The 15,098-nt window shown below is 44.6% G+C and overlaps 1 protein-coding gene across 1 annotated transcript in view; it reads right to left on the reverse strand.

The window, feature by feature from the left end:
• arid1b (AT rich interactive domain 1B (SWI1-like)) overlaps window positions 1-15,098 on the reverse strand; it is a 165,298-nt gene that overhangs the window by 16,566 nt on the left and 133,634 nt on the right. Inside the window, exons 8-10 of the mRNA XM_034124043.1 lie at window positions 10,544-10,865; window positions 9,067-9,234; window positions 1,350-1,486 (exon numbers count right to left, since the gene is read on the reverse strand). Coding sequence (XP_033979934.1) covers window positions 1,350-1,486; window positions 9,067-9,234; window positions 10,544-10,865 — 627 coding nt within the window. The remainder of the gene's footprint in view (window positions 1-1,349; window positions 1,487-9,066; window positions 9,235-10,543; window positions 10,866-15,098) is intronic.

Here is a 15,098-nt window from a genome sequence, read left to right on the forward strand (position 1 = left end):
AGACTCCACTTAAAGCCAGCCAGCGCACTCCTACCTTGCTGGCTGCACATCCTCAGATTTGGGAGAATTAATTTGGGATGTTGTCAAATATTCAAAGTGGCAACAGAATGGGAAGGTTAGCATTCAAGAGATGTTGTCTGACGAGAACACTTGCTTCTGTTTTCAAAGACATTTGTGTACAAGGTTTCTAATTGAAGAAGAGCAGAGGCCCTTAAAGCCAGCTGCATATTTTTCTTATCAACAGAAAGAAAAGATCCTTGAATACAAGGCTCTGGGTCTTTATTTTTCCCTTGTGAGCGGCGGCACGGTGGGAAAACTAATGGCTTTTTACCGTGCCCAGGGGCAAACCAGATGAGTTTTGAGGAACCTTGGCACTGTAATTCGTTTGAAGTTTTTCCAAATGTCACGCATTCTGATATTCGGTTTTAAATAAAAGGCGCTTTTCATTTAGGGCGCCACTGTGAGGCGCGTTTAGCAACAATGCAGCGCAGCGGGGTGAAGGGCTGTAAGACAGAGTGATGCACCACATTCATCTTTGCTCACTGGAAGGCCAACTCGACAGGAGCTCTGAGAAAGTTACTCTCTTGATTTCTTAGCCTTTTACTATCTTTCACCCCTTTTAGTTCTCTCGCTTTCTACTTCTGCTCGGAATGTCAACAATCCTGAGCGAGTTCAGCAGTACATTCAACATAAACACATAGGTCAAACTCGAGAAGATCAGAGTACCCTTTCACATCGACTCACACGGCTTTTTTTCTATTTATCAACATGTATTCTGTACATTGCAATGTAAGATAAGTAAGTCAACATGGGGTCAAATATATGTGTGTTGATGGAGGGATGTAGGAGGCTGACAGCTGTATGAACAGGCTTGGCTAGGAAGGGGAAATCCTTCTACGTCTGGAGGTGGCTAATCCACATTTCTAGACCCCCCGGCCTTGAAAAAAATGAGTTTAATTCAGAGTGTAAAAATGCCTCTGCTTTTAATGCAATCCTGGCTTACATTCATGCTGTATTGTGGGAATTTAGCAAACCAAAAATAATGTCATCTTGAAAAGGATTTCCGGATCAAGCACACAGCATTTGCTGCTTCTTATGCGAAACCGGTAAAAATAGCATTATACTTTCAAGATTTGTATTTATTGTTGATATCAAATATTCAACAAACTGTTTTTTGTGTATATAGTATAACTATATAAAAAACTTTATAAGCTGTGTGATCAAATGTTCGGCAGCTCCAGACAAACTTTTTTTGGGTGCCAAATGGCTCTTTTGATAGTAAAGGTTGCTGACCCCTGCCCTAGGACATATGGACCATAACTCTGTTGGTTAGCATTGAGCTAGTATACCTGAAGGTGGCATGTTGTATGCTGGAGCTTGTGCGTTGCTCATGGCGGAGCTGTTGTTCCCCGTTGGCTGGCTGTAGGGCACAGTGGTAGCCATGGTGCTGGCCTGGCTGATGCTCTGGCCCTGATAGCTGCCCTGCCTACCACGGAAAGAGAGGAGAGATGTTAGTGGAATTGGGAGAGACAAATCCAGTTTGGATTCACAATGTAATGACAGACTGTGGAGAGATAAGTGGGTCACAGTGAAAGCTGCAGAAGAACAGAAGTCACAGAATCGTACGAAGATGATAGTTGGCAGTCTAGCGCTGCCATGCTTAATGTTGTAGTAAAAACCGAGCAGCATGTATGTCTGAAAGTCAGAATGAAAGCTCAGAAAACCACATATCCCTGATCAAACAAACACCTCCTCCAAAAGATTGAAGATGAGCATGCGGCATCAGAAACGAAAAAAACTCTCCGATCCTCTATTTGCTATTTTTTCTTCTATAAATCCGCCTCCCCTCCCTTTTTTCCCCCTCTCCCTCCCTCTCCCACAAGTCATAATTTAACTAATTAAGGTGTGCTTTTGGAGAGGATCATGTTATTTGTTGCCATGGTGACGGAAGAAGTCAATCTCCCTCCCTCAGCCTCCCTTCCCTCTCTCTGTCTCTCAGGCGGCTCATCACATGGTGTCGCAAGTGACATCAGTGGGGCTTATCTTCAACCTGCTGAACGCTAGCCATCCACGTGTGTGTGTGTGTGTGTGTGTGTGTGTGTGTGTGTGTGTGTGTGTGTGTGTGTGTGTGTGTGTGTGTGTGTGTGTGTGTGTGTGTGTGTGTGTGTGTGTGTGTGTGTGTGTGTGTGTGTGTGTGTGTGTGTGTGTGATTGATTGAAGGCAACGTCTATCATTGCATGCCAGGCAGGCCAAAGCCAGTGACACAGGGACTGAAAGGGAACACCGTGTTTGGAACAATTTGGTCTATCTCCTGCTGACTCAAGATTATCTCCTGGACAACCACATAAAAAAGGATTTGGAGAAAAGGAGGATAGAGACGCAGAGAGACAATGTGAGATGAAGAGAGAGAGAGAAAAGCCTAAAAGAATGAATGAACAAGAGATGACAGGTGGAAGACTGAGAATGACATTAGAAAAGAAAGCAGGCAGAGGAGGTTTGAGAAGGGGAAGACAAATGAGGGAGTAGTTGATATGGTAAAGGAATACATTAAGGAAGAAAGCAGGTAGGCAGGAAGGCATCCTTGGGACGGTGTTGGGCGATGACAGACCACAAGGAGGAGTTTTTGGCCCGAAATGCAACAGTTTTATGCAGACCGAAATAAAAAATCTATTGGGATTTATGTCAGTCAATTTCCTCCTAACTGGCATCTTTCTCTCTTTCACTCACTCACACAGACACATAGTGTAATACCTCGTGTTGGAACCGATACACATAGCCTAAGAGGAGGGATTGGCTTGGTAAACCTCCTCATAATCTCATCTCACAGATGTAATTAGTCATAGAGCACGGCTGATGATACATATGTAATCCCTCTATGGGGGCCGAGGTGCACAGGGGAGCTCCATGGCAAAGAAACAAGCTCACACCAAATCCACGCTTATCTGGCCCCATTTCCCTATAACGGGGGGGGGGGGGATTGAGACTCCTTCCTTGCTGCCTACGTGTTCCCTAAAAAGCTTTCTGTGAGTCAAGACACGGAAATAAATGTACCTTTTGATCGTTGCAACTTCTCTCTCAAGTGAAAATGTACGCTGCATGCCAACTCCCACAAAACAGAGCGCAGATAAGCCAGCCAGGACAAATAAGTTGCTAAATGCCCTCGAACCTCATTTATCCATACTGTACTGTAACAACGCCCCTCACCCACCTTGAGCGATATATGCAAAAGCTCTCATGTGAATGGTGAAATATCCAAATCAACAACAACAACAACAACAGTGGTTGGAGGTTTTCAGCTGTGGCGCTCTCCCATTATGACTAATTCATGTCATAAAAAAGCCCATTAGAAAGCACTTGATGGAGGCATTGCACAGCGTTTAATCACACTTAATATATGCATGTGCCGCTTTCGGGGAGGGGGGGGGAGAAAAAGAAACGGCATAGCGCATTCATCTTGCTCTCAGGCACCTTTGTGCCGGGAAAAAAAAAAAACCCCATCCTGTTGCCGCAGAGAGAGAAAGAGCGAAGGAAGATAGAGGAGAGATGGATATAAAGGGAGAGGAAGAAAAGAAGAAGGGAGCTGGAGAGAGAAGGAGGGATGGAAATGAAGGCAAGAAGAAGCCTGAGTAGTGTGTGTATGAGTCCCTGGTGGGCCGAGGGGGGGCGTATCTGCAGCTCAGGGCCCCAGAGCTGGAGGTAATCGCTGTTCCATGAGACTGAGCCGAGGGAACACACTCTCACTGAGAAACATACAAACATCTTCCTAACACCATCAGGCCAGTGCACTCTCAGTTTGTTGTCAAGGAGTGGCCTGAGGAGAGAGAGAGAGAGAGAGAGAGAGAGAGAGAGAGAGAGAGGAGAGAGAGAGAGAGAGAGAGAGAGAGAGAGAGAGAGAGAGAGACAGGGAGGCTCTTCTTTCTCTGAGCTTTTATTTTTCCTTAAGAAAAGTTAGTGTGAGAGTTTTGACACCACATTACAGCGAAGATGTATACAAAAATACTGCTTGGGTGTTCGATCTTTTGTTCGGCCTGTCCAGACACCATTAGGGCAGAGAAACCTTCAACTCACACGGTTGAAATAAAAACCTTTTAAATACGTTCATAGAAACAAAAAACTGTTGCCTTCTCACCACACACATGCTCACACACACACACACATGCTCACACACACACACACACACACACACACACACACACACACACACACACACACACACACACACACACACACACACACACACACACACACACACACACACACACACACACACACACACACACACACCTATCTCCTTTTGCTATTCAGTCCACATGTGTGAAGGGCATCAGAGAAGGCCGTGTGGGCAGTGTGTGTGTGTGTGTGTGTCGGTGTCGGTGTCTGAGCGTGTCCTTGTGTTCATGCGCAGGGTGGGCGCTGTTGCCAAGGGGATGCCATGGTTACGAGGTGCCAGCCAACCAGCTGACGGTGTCTCTCTAGAAGTGGCAGCGCCTTTGTCCTTCATTCGTGGTGACAGGCCGCGCCGATGCCTCCCAGCGCTGCTAACTGGACGAGACAGCAGAAGCGCTGGGACTGCAGGAGTGTGTGTGAGTGTGTGTGAGTGTGTGTGTGAGTGTGTGTGTGTGTGTGTGAGCGTCCCTGCCTATCGATCACTCTGCTTTGTGTGTGTGAGTGTGTAGAGTGTGTGTAAGAAAGTGAGAGAAAAGAGAGCCAGAGAGAGGCTGCTGGATGGAAGGATGGAGTGGATCGGCTGGAGGCCATGAATTATATATGGACCCAATCTGTTCTTAGGGCAGCTTGGGCTCATGGCTCCTCCAAACTCCTGACTCAACTCACCACACACACACCCTCACACACACACATACAAAAAGGAAGGGGCGGCAGAATAAACCCCCCACAAAAAATAAAAGGACAGCTTTTAACATATTAAATCCAGAGAAAAGCTACTCCCTCCTTCCCGAACATCAAACAGCTCAGGATGGATAGAGGAGAAGCCATTTATTTTGCCCATCTAATGAAAGCAGAGCGCGCCGCAACACTGCCAAGACTGCGAGCGACAAAGCACCACAGGCAGCATCCCTCGTTCTTGACATTCAAGCGCTGCTCTTATTTATTTAGCAAATTTACTTACTAAGGAGGTCAGAAATGAATTATTTGGCGAGGATTTGCCTGGGAGCACTCTCCTTTCCTCTCTTCTCCCCTCTTCCAACATTTTTCTCCCTTCAATTTCCCTTTGATTTACGACTTTTTTTTCTGAGCTTTGCTCTTCTTCTACTAAGTGCTTATTTTTTCCGACAGAGCCCGTTCCTATAGCTCCAGGAACTTTGTGTAGAGTGTCGCCGGCAGCGCTGGAAAGTCATTTGAAAAGCCAATTCTGTCCTCAGAAGCTGCTGCCAAGAAAAGCTTATACCTTTTAATACTTCCTGTTCTCTTCTCTTTTCCAAAAAAATAAAAAATCCCTAACATCAATCCACAGCCCCGGATAAATGTTGTACCGTACCTTTCTTCAAAAACAAACGTGTACCTCCTCCACACTGACAGGGTTTGACACCGTCCGTGTTATTACTATGTCAGAGTTTTTACACTGCAATTCATCATACTGACAACTGGCAGCAAGGGAAGCAACTTTCCATACAACCAATGCTATTTCCCACAGTCATATTATCATTTCAGGAAACCACTATAACATTTTTTAAATATTAAAATAATTAGCATCAATAGAATCTAGATTACAATTAATTATGATTAGCAGGTTTTTTAGTGTCCGCTATTTGACACATTTAACTTAAAGTGGACTTATCATGCTATATTATAATAATATAGTGTAGGACCATACCTATATAAGGCATATTTATACTACCAAACAGATCATGCATTTTAGCCATGCCTCATTTCGCTCAATTTGCACTTTTTTACCCCTGTTTTTGCAAGGGCAGATTCTGTGAGAACAGCACCATCTACTGGCCTGGCATATGTACTACAGCGTCTCCAGTGCTTTCGAACGGCAATGGCCGTGGCTGTCTCCTCCTGATTGGTGGAGTTGGCCCAATAGCCGTAGCGCCACCGTCCTGACGTCAGGACAGTGTTCAAATCTGGATCAGTTTTCATCAGATCCTTTGCAGCCCCTTTTTTAGAGATTTGGGTATGGAGGAAAATAGAGAGGGTTGTGTTTTCTGACACTTGGTGAGTTCCCTGGAACACCGGGGACACATATTCATGTATAAAAGACGTACAAAAGTACATTTTGCATGATAGGTCCCCTTTAAGGTAGAGCAACAGGGTTCTTTTGTACGTTTCCTAAACTCTAGACCCTGTTTCCCCTCAACCACTAATCAACTTGATTAACCGATAAAAGTGGGACATTTGTTTCTGATTCCAGTTGGAGGTTGGAGGCCTCCAGGGAAGAAAACACTCATGCCAGACTTTATGAAGATTTAATCACGACCTACGCCTGCAGCCATGGGATACCAGAAGTGGCCCTCCTCTGCTCATTTGGCATTCTTTTCACTCAGCGTAATGAAGCTGGAGTGTGTCTACTAATGTGTGAGGGTGTGTGTGAATCAGGGGAGGTTTGATATTGGGTATGAGAGGTGGACATGTAAAGGGTTTATTGGTGGGAATGTAGTGAGGAACATTCAAGAAGAGAAGAAGAAGAGACCATCCAATGACATCACCCGCTAACTAGCCCCATGATATGGAGGCTAGGCAGTGCGGTGGCTGTGGCAGTTCACTCTGGGTTGGTGGATCAAAGAGTGAAGCTAGACATGTGCTACGACTAACAACTTGTTTCTCAGGCGGAGAGGAACTAGGTCTGAATGTTTCAGAATGTTGCGCTGAGATCTGGAGAGCAAACGGGGAACTGGAGCCTTTAACTGCAGGTTTTTCGGAGGCCAATTTTCTCCTGATCTCCGTCAGATGTTCTAAAGTGGGATCTGAGGAAGAAAAACATAACAAGGCCGCGCTGGAGACAGCGGAGAACAAAAAGCAAATTGGGAGGAAGAAAGACTGAGGGAGATAAAACAGTCTGGGTAGGATAACAGAGCTGCACAGAGAGGGAGAGGGCGATACAGTTGGGAGAGTCGGTAAAAAGAGTGAAACAGGTGGGAGGAGAGAACAGAAACAGACGGGGACGGATGAAAGAGGGAGAATGAGCGATAGCAGGCAAGGAAAACTCTAAGCAGGAGACTGGCAGCACAGAAACGGGTGTGTTCTCCAAAGATGCCCATCTTAACAAAAATGTAGGTTGCTTTTTAAAAAACTTAAAATCAGTCAAAGCTACAACTAATTCATAATTGCTTTAAATAAATATTTATGAATAAAGAAGACAGCTGCATTATGACAATTACATTTTTTTAACACTGATTTGCTTTGAAAACTACAGTCTCACCTAGTCTGCAGATTTCTTTTTTTAAACAAGCGAGATACCAGTCTTTTGTTGTTCTAAGCCGTTTCTGTTCAGTTTTTCTCCAGTGCAAGGCGAAGTAATGCTTTGTTTTGAATAAATACGATAGCAATTTGGAAGTTTGCAAGTGCAGGCATCGCAGCCAAACAGAAAAAAGATTTCCGACATAAAATCAAAATCAAAAGTCATCATCGCACTGGACTTTTTGCTTCAAATGTGAACTTTGCAGTGCAGTAAAAACACAACACATTAATAACGCCGAACAAAGGCAAGACACACAGGGATGTTTTCACAGTCCATGGTAGATCAGAAGGGATCACAGAGAAGAGAAATGAGTGAAGACACACACACTTTGCAGACAGATATGTAAACAAACAGAGTGGCACAGAGAGCCCTTTCCTCCGGCAGCGCCACAGCGAGCGCGCGACACCTTTCTGAAGACTGGCTGAATGTGAGGAGAGACTGACAGCCAGTCTGATTGGTCCCAGCAGTGGGGATCATGTCATGCCACTTCTTATTGACAGACCAGCCGTCTCCTAATGGCTCGGCCAGCATTTGCATTGCTGTGTGTGACTGTGTGTGTGTGACTGTGTGTGTGTGTGTGTGTTTGGCCCTGCTGATGCACGTAATTAATCACACATACTGCCAGCCTCCCCACAAAATGCAAACACAGTGCACATAACAATCTAAAACTCAGTGAGTGTGTCCGTGAGTGTGTCCGTGCATCATGCTGCCTGCGCTCACTTGTTGCCATGACTAAGACGCGCTGATGATGATAATGATGACTGCAGTCATGATGCTGAAGGTGATGATGGCAATTACAATGATCGCATGATGACTCCTCTTGTTTTGTTTTCAGAGGGAGCTTGTGAGAAATATCATCATGATCACTTTCAGTTCTGTTTAGCATGAGACATTTCCATAGCAGTTTGACACACAAACACATTCATGAAGACAGTTTCTTTTTAAAAGGATAGGTTGGATGTTTTAAAGTGGGGTTGAATGATGTGCTTACCCGTAGTCAGTGTAATACCTACAGTAGATGGCAGGTTTGAAAAACATAAGTACCGAAAGCAAATGAATGAACTGTTGTGGACGTGGGCACCACAGCTTATATCAGACGATCAATATCAGTGTACGCTATATTTCGAATATTATCACAGCATTACTTGCCATACAGTAACACAACCCTTTCTGCAGGGGAACTGAAGATGTTTCACTAAAGCCAACAGACCCCACTAAAATAATACAGTAATCTTTGTCTTCTCGACTGGCTAGTTTGTATGTGTTTTTGTGTGACTTTGATTAGTTTTGATTCGACAAATTCAAATATTAACCCAAACAAACTTTCGTATCGAGGCAAAAGTAGACCAGCATCTACCATATTCTGTAAGATAAAGTTACTGTATTTTTCAGTGGGGTCTTGTCGCTTCGGCTGGAAAAACGGCTTCAGTTCGGATCAAAGGGATATGTACCTGGCAAGGTAATGCGGTGAACAATAACAGCAGTACATGCTTTGCTGCTGTGGTGGTCATCCTGTCTGTGACTCAAACTTGGTCGTGCTGACCACAATCTACGTAATACACTGATACAGTACCTCATACAAGCATATCCTTACTATCCCTTTAAAGGCATGCACACACACATCACGATGGGGGTGGACCTACCTATGGTGCTGTGAATGTGAGGGTGGCAGGATGGGTGGATGGTGAGGTCTGAGTGGAGGGGAAGGTGGTGGACAGGTGGAGGTGGAGGTGGGGTAGGGTGCAGGCCAGTGGGTGGAGGTGGGATGACGTGGCTGCATCTGGGCTTGGGACCTCGCATAAGGAGGCCGCCTGAAGACCGGCACCAACAGACCCCCAACAAAAACAAAAACTTCATTGCTAGCTCACAGTCTCCAGGTGGAGTCATGCATCATGAGAAATAGGAATGAACATTGACAAATGTTCATTCGCCACTACAGCATGCAGAATGCTGGCACCCATGATGCATTGTTAGACGAACCCCCGCACTGATAGGAGGAAGCGCAGAAATCCACACTTCCTCTCAGAAGACGGCCATGTTTCCACTAGATCCCCCGGCAGGGTTCAGCAACATTTTACTGCCCACACAATCCCACAACAGCCCTGGTCTCCGATGCTGCACAGACGCTTACATTTAAAATTCCAACACTGATGGAAACATAATATTAACTCATATGCTGTTAAAGCATCAAAGTGCTTTGTGTTTGTGATAAGGTGCTTGGTGTCACCTCGGTCTCTGGTGTTTTCACAGTTAAATCTGGGGTTTGCTTTTCCTTCTTTTATGTTTTGACAGTGCTGTATTCAACCCATACAGTCGGCTCACAGGCCAATATCTCTACAACAAATGGCACTTGGCGTATAGTGCCAGCTATCAAAATGTCAGGCACTTTATGAGATGTGTGAAAATAGGGATGGCTCGGCAAATGGCTCACAGAAGCGTGGAACCCCAGAGAACGACTCATGCCTTCACGTCTGAAAAGACTCATGGAAGAAAAAGACAAACTGTGTGGCACAGAAACTCTCTCTGGTGCTTTTCAGCCCTCCTCCCCACACACGACCGTGCAGAGAGAGTGATGTAAGATAGAGAAGAGATGCTTACCAGCCCCTATTCAAGCATACCAATATTGCTTTTCAATTGATGTACAATAGTAGTTAAGGTTAAGACGATCACTAGTTGTTTTTATTCTTTAACTGTGGTTCCCATTGATGTAAAAAAATTATTTTCTATGTGCCATGTGTCTTCAATACAAATAAAAACACTATTTCTAAAATAGGTTCAGTCCTACAGAAGAATTTGAGCCTTTTCTTTTTGAAAGCGATGTAATAATAATATTGAATCTATTCTTCTGTCTTTTCAAGATCACTTGTAGGACCTAATAGCATAGGAGCAATTGTAATGAATGATATGAACATATACAGACATCAGACTCTCGATTATTGTGGCCGGAATAATTTGTTAAAAAAATATCATGATATCTTTTGCAAATTTTGAAGAAAAATAAATAATGCAATATGTAAAAGTCACAAACACACAAACTTGGGTGAAAACTTACAGCCATAAAGAAACACATGTTAATCTACAAAACTCAGAGACAGTGAGCCCCTGGGTGCTTGCTCTCACCTGTTGTGTGTCGAGTTGGCAGATCCCGGCATGGCAGCTGCTGCTGCCTCCTGGGCCTTGCGGTTAGAGCTACCCAAAGAGGGAGGGCCCATCCCGGGCCCAGCTGGCTGGGGCATGCCGGGGGAGCTGGGGGCCATGGGTGGGTACACCCTGTTCTGGCTGCCTGCGCCATGGCTGCGTCCCACAGGTATGGGCTGGCCGGGCCCCTGGCCGTGCATGGGGCTGCTAGCATTCATTCCCAGACTGTTGGTCATGCCGGGGCCAGGGCCGCTGTAGCCAGTACTGGCAGGCCCACTGTAGTTGGAGGACCGAGGGTAGTTACCTGGAAGAAGACAACATATGAATGAGCCTTACATCTTTGGAAAAGTAGGTAGTTCACAGACAAAGTCACTGAAAAAGGTCAAACATGGCTGCTGGCAACTTGAGACATTTCACTGAGGTGAAATTGATAGATTGCTTATAAAAATGACACAAAATGGGTCCTGTGTTTTCTTTTCATTAAGGAGAAATTGAGTTCATCAATACACCTATACCTACAGTCATGCATACAACAATGTCATCAATCAATAACATCATTTGGTGTGAGATAAAAAATGAGGAATGTGACGTGCAAAACCAAATTCTGATTCATAACCTTTTTAACCTCCAGCAGAGGCCAGAAAAAACGAAATGGGGTGAGGTGTGGTGACATTTTCCTCCGTTGCAGGTTGCTAGATTGCCCAGGGAACAATTGTCAAGCTTAAGCCTGACTTTGTGAAACACTTGAGAGGAGCTCTAATCTGCAGTAAATGCTGTTTTTGCTGCCCTGGAGGGCCACACGGATGCGCTGCCAGGAGCTTTCCTAAGGCACACTTAAACCCCTCCATTTTGGCTCTAAAAGCCGTGCTCGACTCCAACACCAGCTGCAATAAGAGCTGTAAGAGAATCACCATGCTGTCAAAAACAACATGTACATACATTTAGGCACACTAAAACACACCTAGTGCACATGTAAGTGCAGCACACTCCCACACACGGAGCACATCTCATTGTATTCCCTCGGCAGGCACTGGGCCGTTTCAACTGTGATATCCCCTCCCTGGGACAAATCCCCTGCAAGATAGAAAGGAAAATGTGGCATCCTGCATTGTGAGGGGGCTATTTATTGTGATTTGATTAAGGGTGCTTTAGTTGGGCCTCACTGCTTAATCCTCTGAGAATATGTCTGGAAAAGGGGATCAAGTCCCTTTAAAACCTGAAGGCTTTTCCGCACGCTCAGATGAGGGAACGTTGAATGACAATATTCACCAAGAGGGGGAAAAAATGTCTCAGAAAATGGAAATGGCTTCTGAGTGTCCTCGAGCTGCTTCAGTGAAGACACTTTCCACATGACATAAGCCTGCGAGTCCAACAGAGGGATATCGCGGGAGGAAGCAGCGGAGGGTGTGGGCGGAAAGAGAGGAAGACAGGCAGACAGAAGGTGGGGGGAGAAAACTCCTGCCTCCCCTCCTCAAGCCCCGAGATAGGATTTATATTGAATCAAAATAAAAGTCTTTCCCATAAAAGTCAGCAGCATCGGTTGAATTTGTCCAGAAATTGTGATGAAATCTACTGTGGGAGATAGGAAAAGCAGAAGCGGATTATTTCTGGGGAGGCTTTGGTGAGTCGGTGAGCTGAGTACGGCTGACACCTGTCAAGGGTTTTGGGGCTATAATAGGGAAGCGTTCAGGAAGAAAGGATGTCTGCTAACGAACACAAGAGGATACATATGGTGCACACTAAATGTGTGTGTGTGTATCCATCTGCTTGTCTGTGTGGATGCATATATAATACTTCTGAGACCTTGAAACTAGTGAAAGATACATTTCCATGTTCCTTGCACTCTAAAGTGACTGTGCTGTGGGAAACACTGGGAGCGGTGCCCTGCAGCTTCCTTCCCTTCACTTCACTTGGGTGGACGGTTTGGAACAAGGCCGCAGTCAGCGACCTCTCTCAGCTCTTTGGACAGCTGTTGAGCCCCATGTCATGGCGACCTGCCATACGTTCTCAATGGCCTGGGCGGACACTTTGTGGTTGTTGGCCCTCGTGACAAACTGAGGCTTCAGCACACCTCCCGGGGAGTTGTTTATATCACGCAGTCCCATTTGGACATTCTTTTTTTTCCCATTTTGGCGGATGTTCCAAAAGCCCCAAAAAGTGGGAGTGAGTCTGGAAATTTCCATGAGACTGTATTCAACTTTACTGGGAGGGGTGAAGACAGATCTGTCATTTGATGTACTACCGTTCAAAATGTTCTAGTTTCCAGCTATGTTTGCCTCGGCTAACAAAGGAAAGACGGAGTGGCTGTGGGACTGGGTTAATGCTAAGCTTTCCTATGAGAGTCTTGCTCTGTCCTGACAAGGATGATTCACTCTCCTGAAAGATTGGTGCTGCGCCAGAGTGCTTCTTCAAGGACAGATAGCATAACCTACTTTCACTGAAATTCTAGGTGTTTTCATGAGAGTCATTTATATTTCCAAAGTCTTTCGAGGTGCCATTCAGATAACATCAGATGAAGAAGTTGGATCAGTAACCGGCAATATAGAATATATTCTTTATAGCTAGAATATATATTATTTAAAATGTACATTACTATAAGCACACATATATTTGATCATAAATTGAAAATATGTATTATTTGTAGATGAAATACATTTGAGCTGGGGACTCGTTTGTGTAGCCAATATGAAGGTTTGACACTTTCTCTTTAAAAATCTTGATACTTTATTCTGCATTTTTGGCAAAATGACAACATTTATAAATACTCAGAAATTCCACTTCCTGTTGCTCAAACAGATATGTGCCTCATATTGTGCACATGTAAGCATCAACATATATTCACAGAACTGTATCATCTGCTTCTCCTACTTTGCATGCTAGCCATACTACTCTGAAAAAGAGGACAAATAGCATGTCATCTTTATCTGTCCCTTCTCGTGTCCTTGTGGCTCAGTCTTGGTTTCCTGCCTGCTTCTCGGGCACTTGGTGCCTTTGGGGAGTCTTGGTGGTATTTATAGTGTGATGGAGGGGAGGAGAAGGAGAAGGAGAGCTCATGGTGCTTCGTTCACAATTACATGGATATTCCGGGCATGGTCACGCATTGGACGGAAGCTATATCCTGCGCCGGGATTAATCCTTGCAGTCCCGAGGGGGAGCTGAGTGTGACCGAGCAGATTACCGTCTTCTGCCTCCTCAGCAGACTGGACCGTCCAATGCTAACAGCCGAGGCAGCCATTCTGCCGGCTACGGTGGAGAAAGGTATGATGGTGCACCAACCAGCCCCCCGGATCTGTGAGCTCCATCAATAAGGAGTGGAACGCAGATTACATGGCTGCATGCTTGAGCTGCCAAGGACAAGAGCAGACTGTCCATGTCCTCATGTGGATGAACACGAATAAAATAAATGAATAACAGCATTTTTCTTTTTACTTTTTTATCAATGTGCTAGTGGACACCCTGATACATATCTCGTTCCATTATACTCAGGTGTAACAAGTTTTATATATATAGTATATATAGAGTGGGTGCTATAAAACACAATCTCCCCTATTTCCTATTTAAAGTACAGTATAACATAATTTTACATATACCATAATTCTAACAGTTTTTAATGTAGTTTAATCTGTTTAAAACAGATTGAAGCTCTTGAGATTAAAGGTAGGGTAGGTAAGAATGGAGAAACCAGCTCGAGTGCGCTAGAATTTGAAACTACGCAGCCGAATCTGCCCCTTCCTTCAGACTTCCTTACAGAGCCCCTCCTCCAACACACACGAACGCTCACATGACCAATGAGGGCACGAGATAAGTTTGTGCACGAGATGGAAGGCTGACAGGCAGGTAGGCCATCCAGTTATTTTAGCCGGGCTGGCTAAAATGATTGGTCGTACTTTTTACAGCGCCACGGCTTCCACAGATGACATTTTGTTATGTATTTATTGTCAAAGCATTTAATGTATTCATTGCTATCGGGATATTAAGAGCATTCCATGGAATATAACAAAAAGTGTATCTGAAGTGAATTACATACCCCACCTTTAAGAAAATGTATTTATTACTACACTTACTACACACTACAACATTAGTATCTGTTATACTGGACTTTTACCACTGCTGCTGATTTTTCACAGACTCGTATTATACCTGTATTATTATTATTTTATTATACTTTTTATTTCTTATTTATTTTGTACTTATTTATGTTATCTCATGGGTGCCTTGTAAATATGAGTGCTCTTAAAACTTAAAACTTCAGATAAGTTCACAGCTATTGATAATGCCAAAACGGATAAATACAAATAAAAAAGCAAACAGCACATTTCTTCCCGTCCTTAATACGCTTTTAGGACTCGGTATTAGACTGCAGTATACACGTATGACTTGCTGGGATGGATAGTTTTTTTTTTGCAGCGTCTTCTTTTGCCTGAGGCTTTAACATCCTCTCTCAGCCACCTCAGCACCTTCCCGGCAGGGCGTCTGAGCCTAAGCAGGGCCAGGGTGAGCCTTGGGGCTACAGAGCACCACACACTCAATTTCCTCC

Source organism: Trematomus bernacchii, unplaced genomic scaffold, assembly GCF_902827165.1.
Source record: "Trematomus bernacchii unplaced genomic scaffold, fTreBer1.1, whole genome shotgun sequence".
Classification (NCBI taxonomy): Eukaryota; Metazoa; Chordata; class Actinopteri; order Perciformes; family Nototheniidae; genus Trematomus; species Trematomus bernacchii.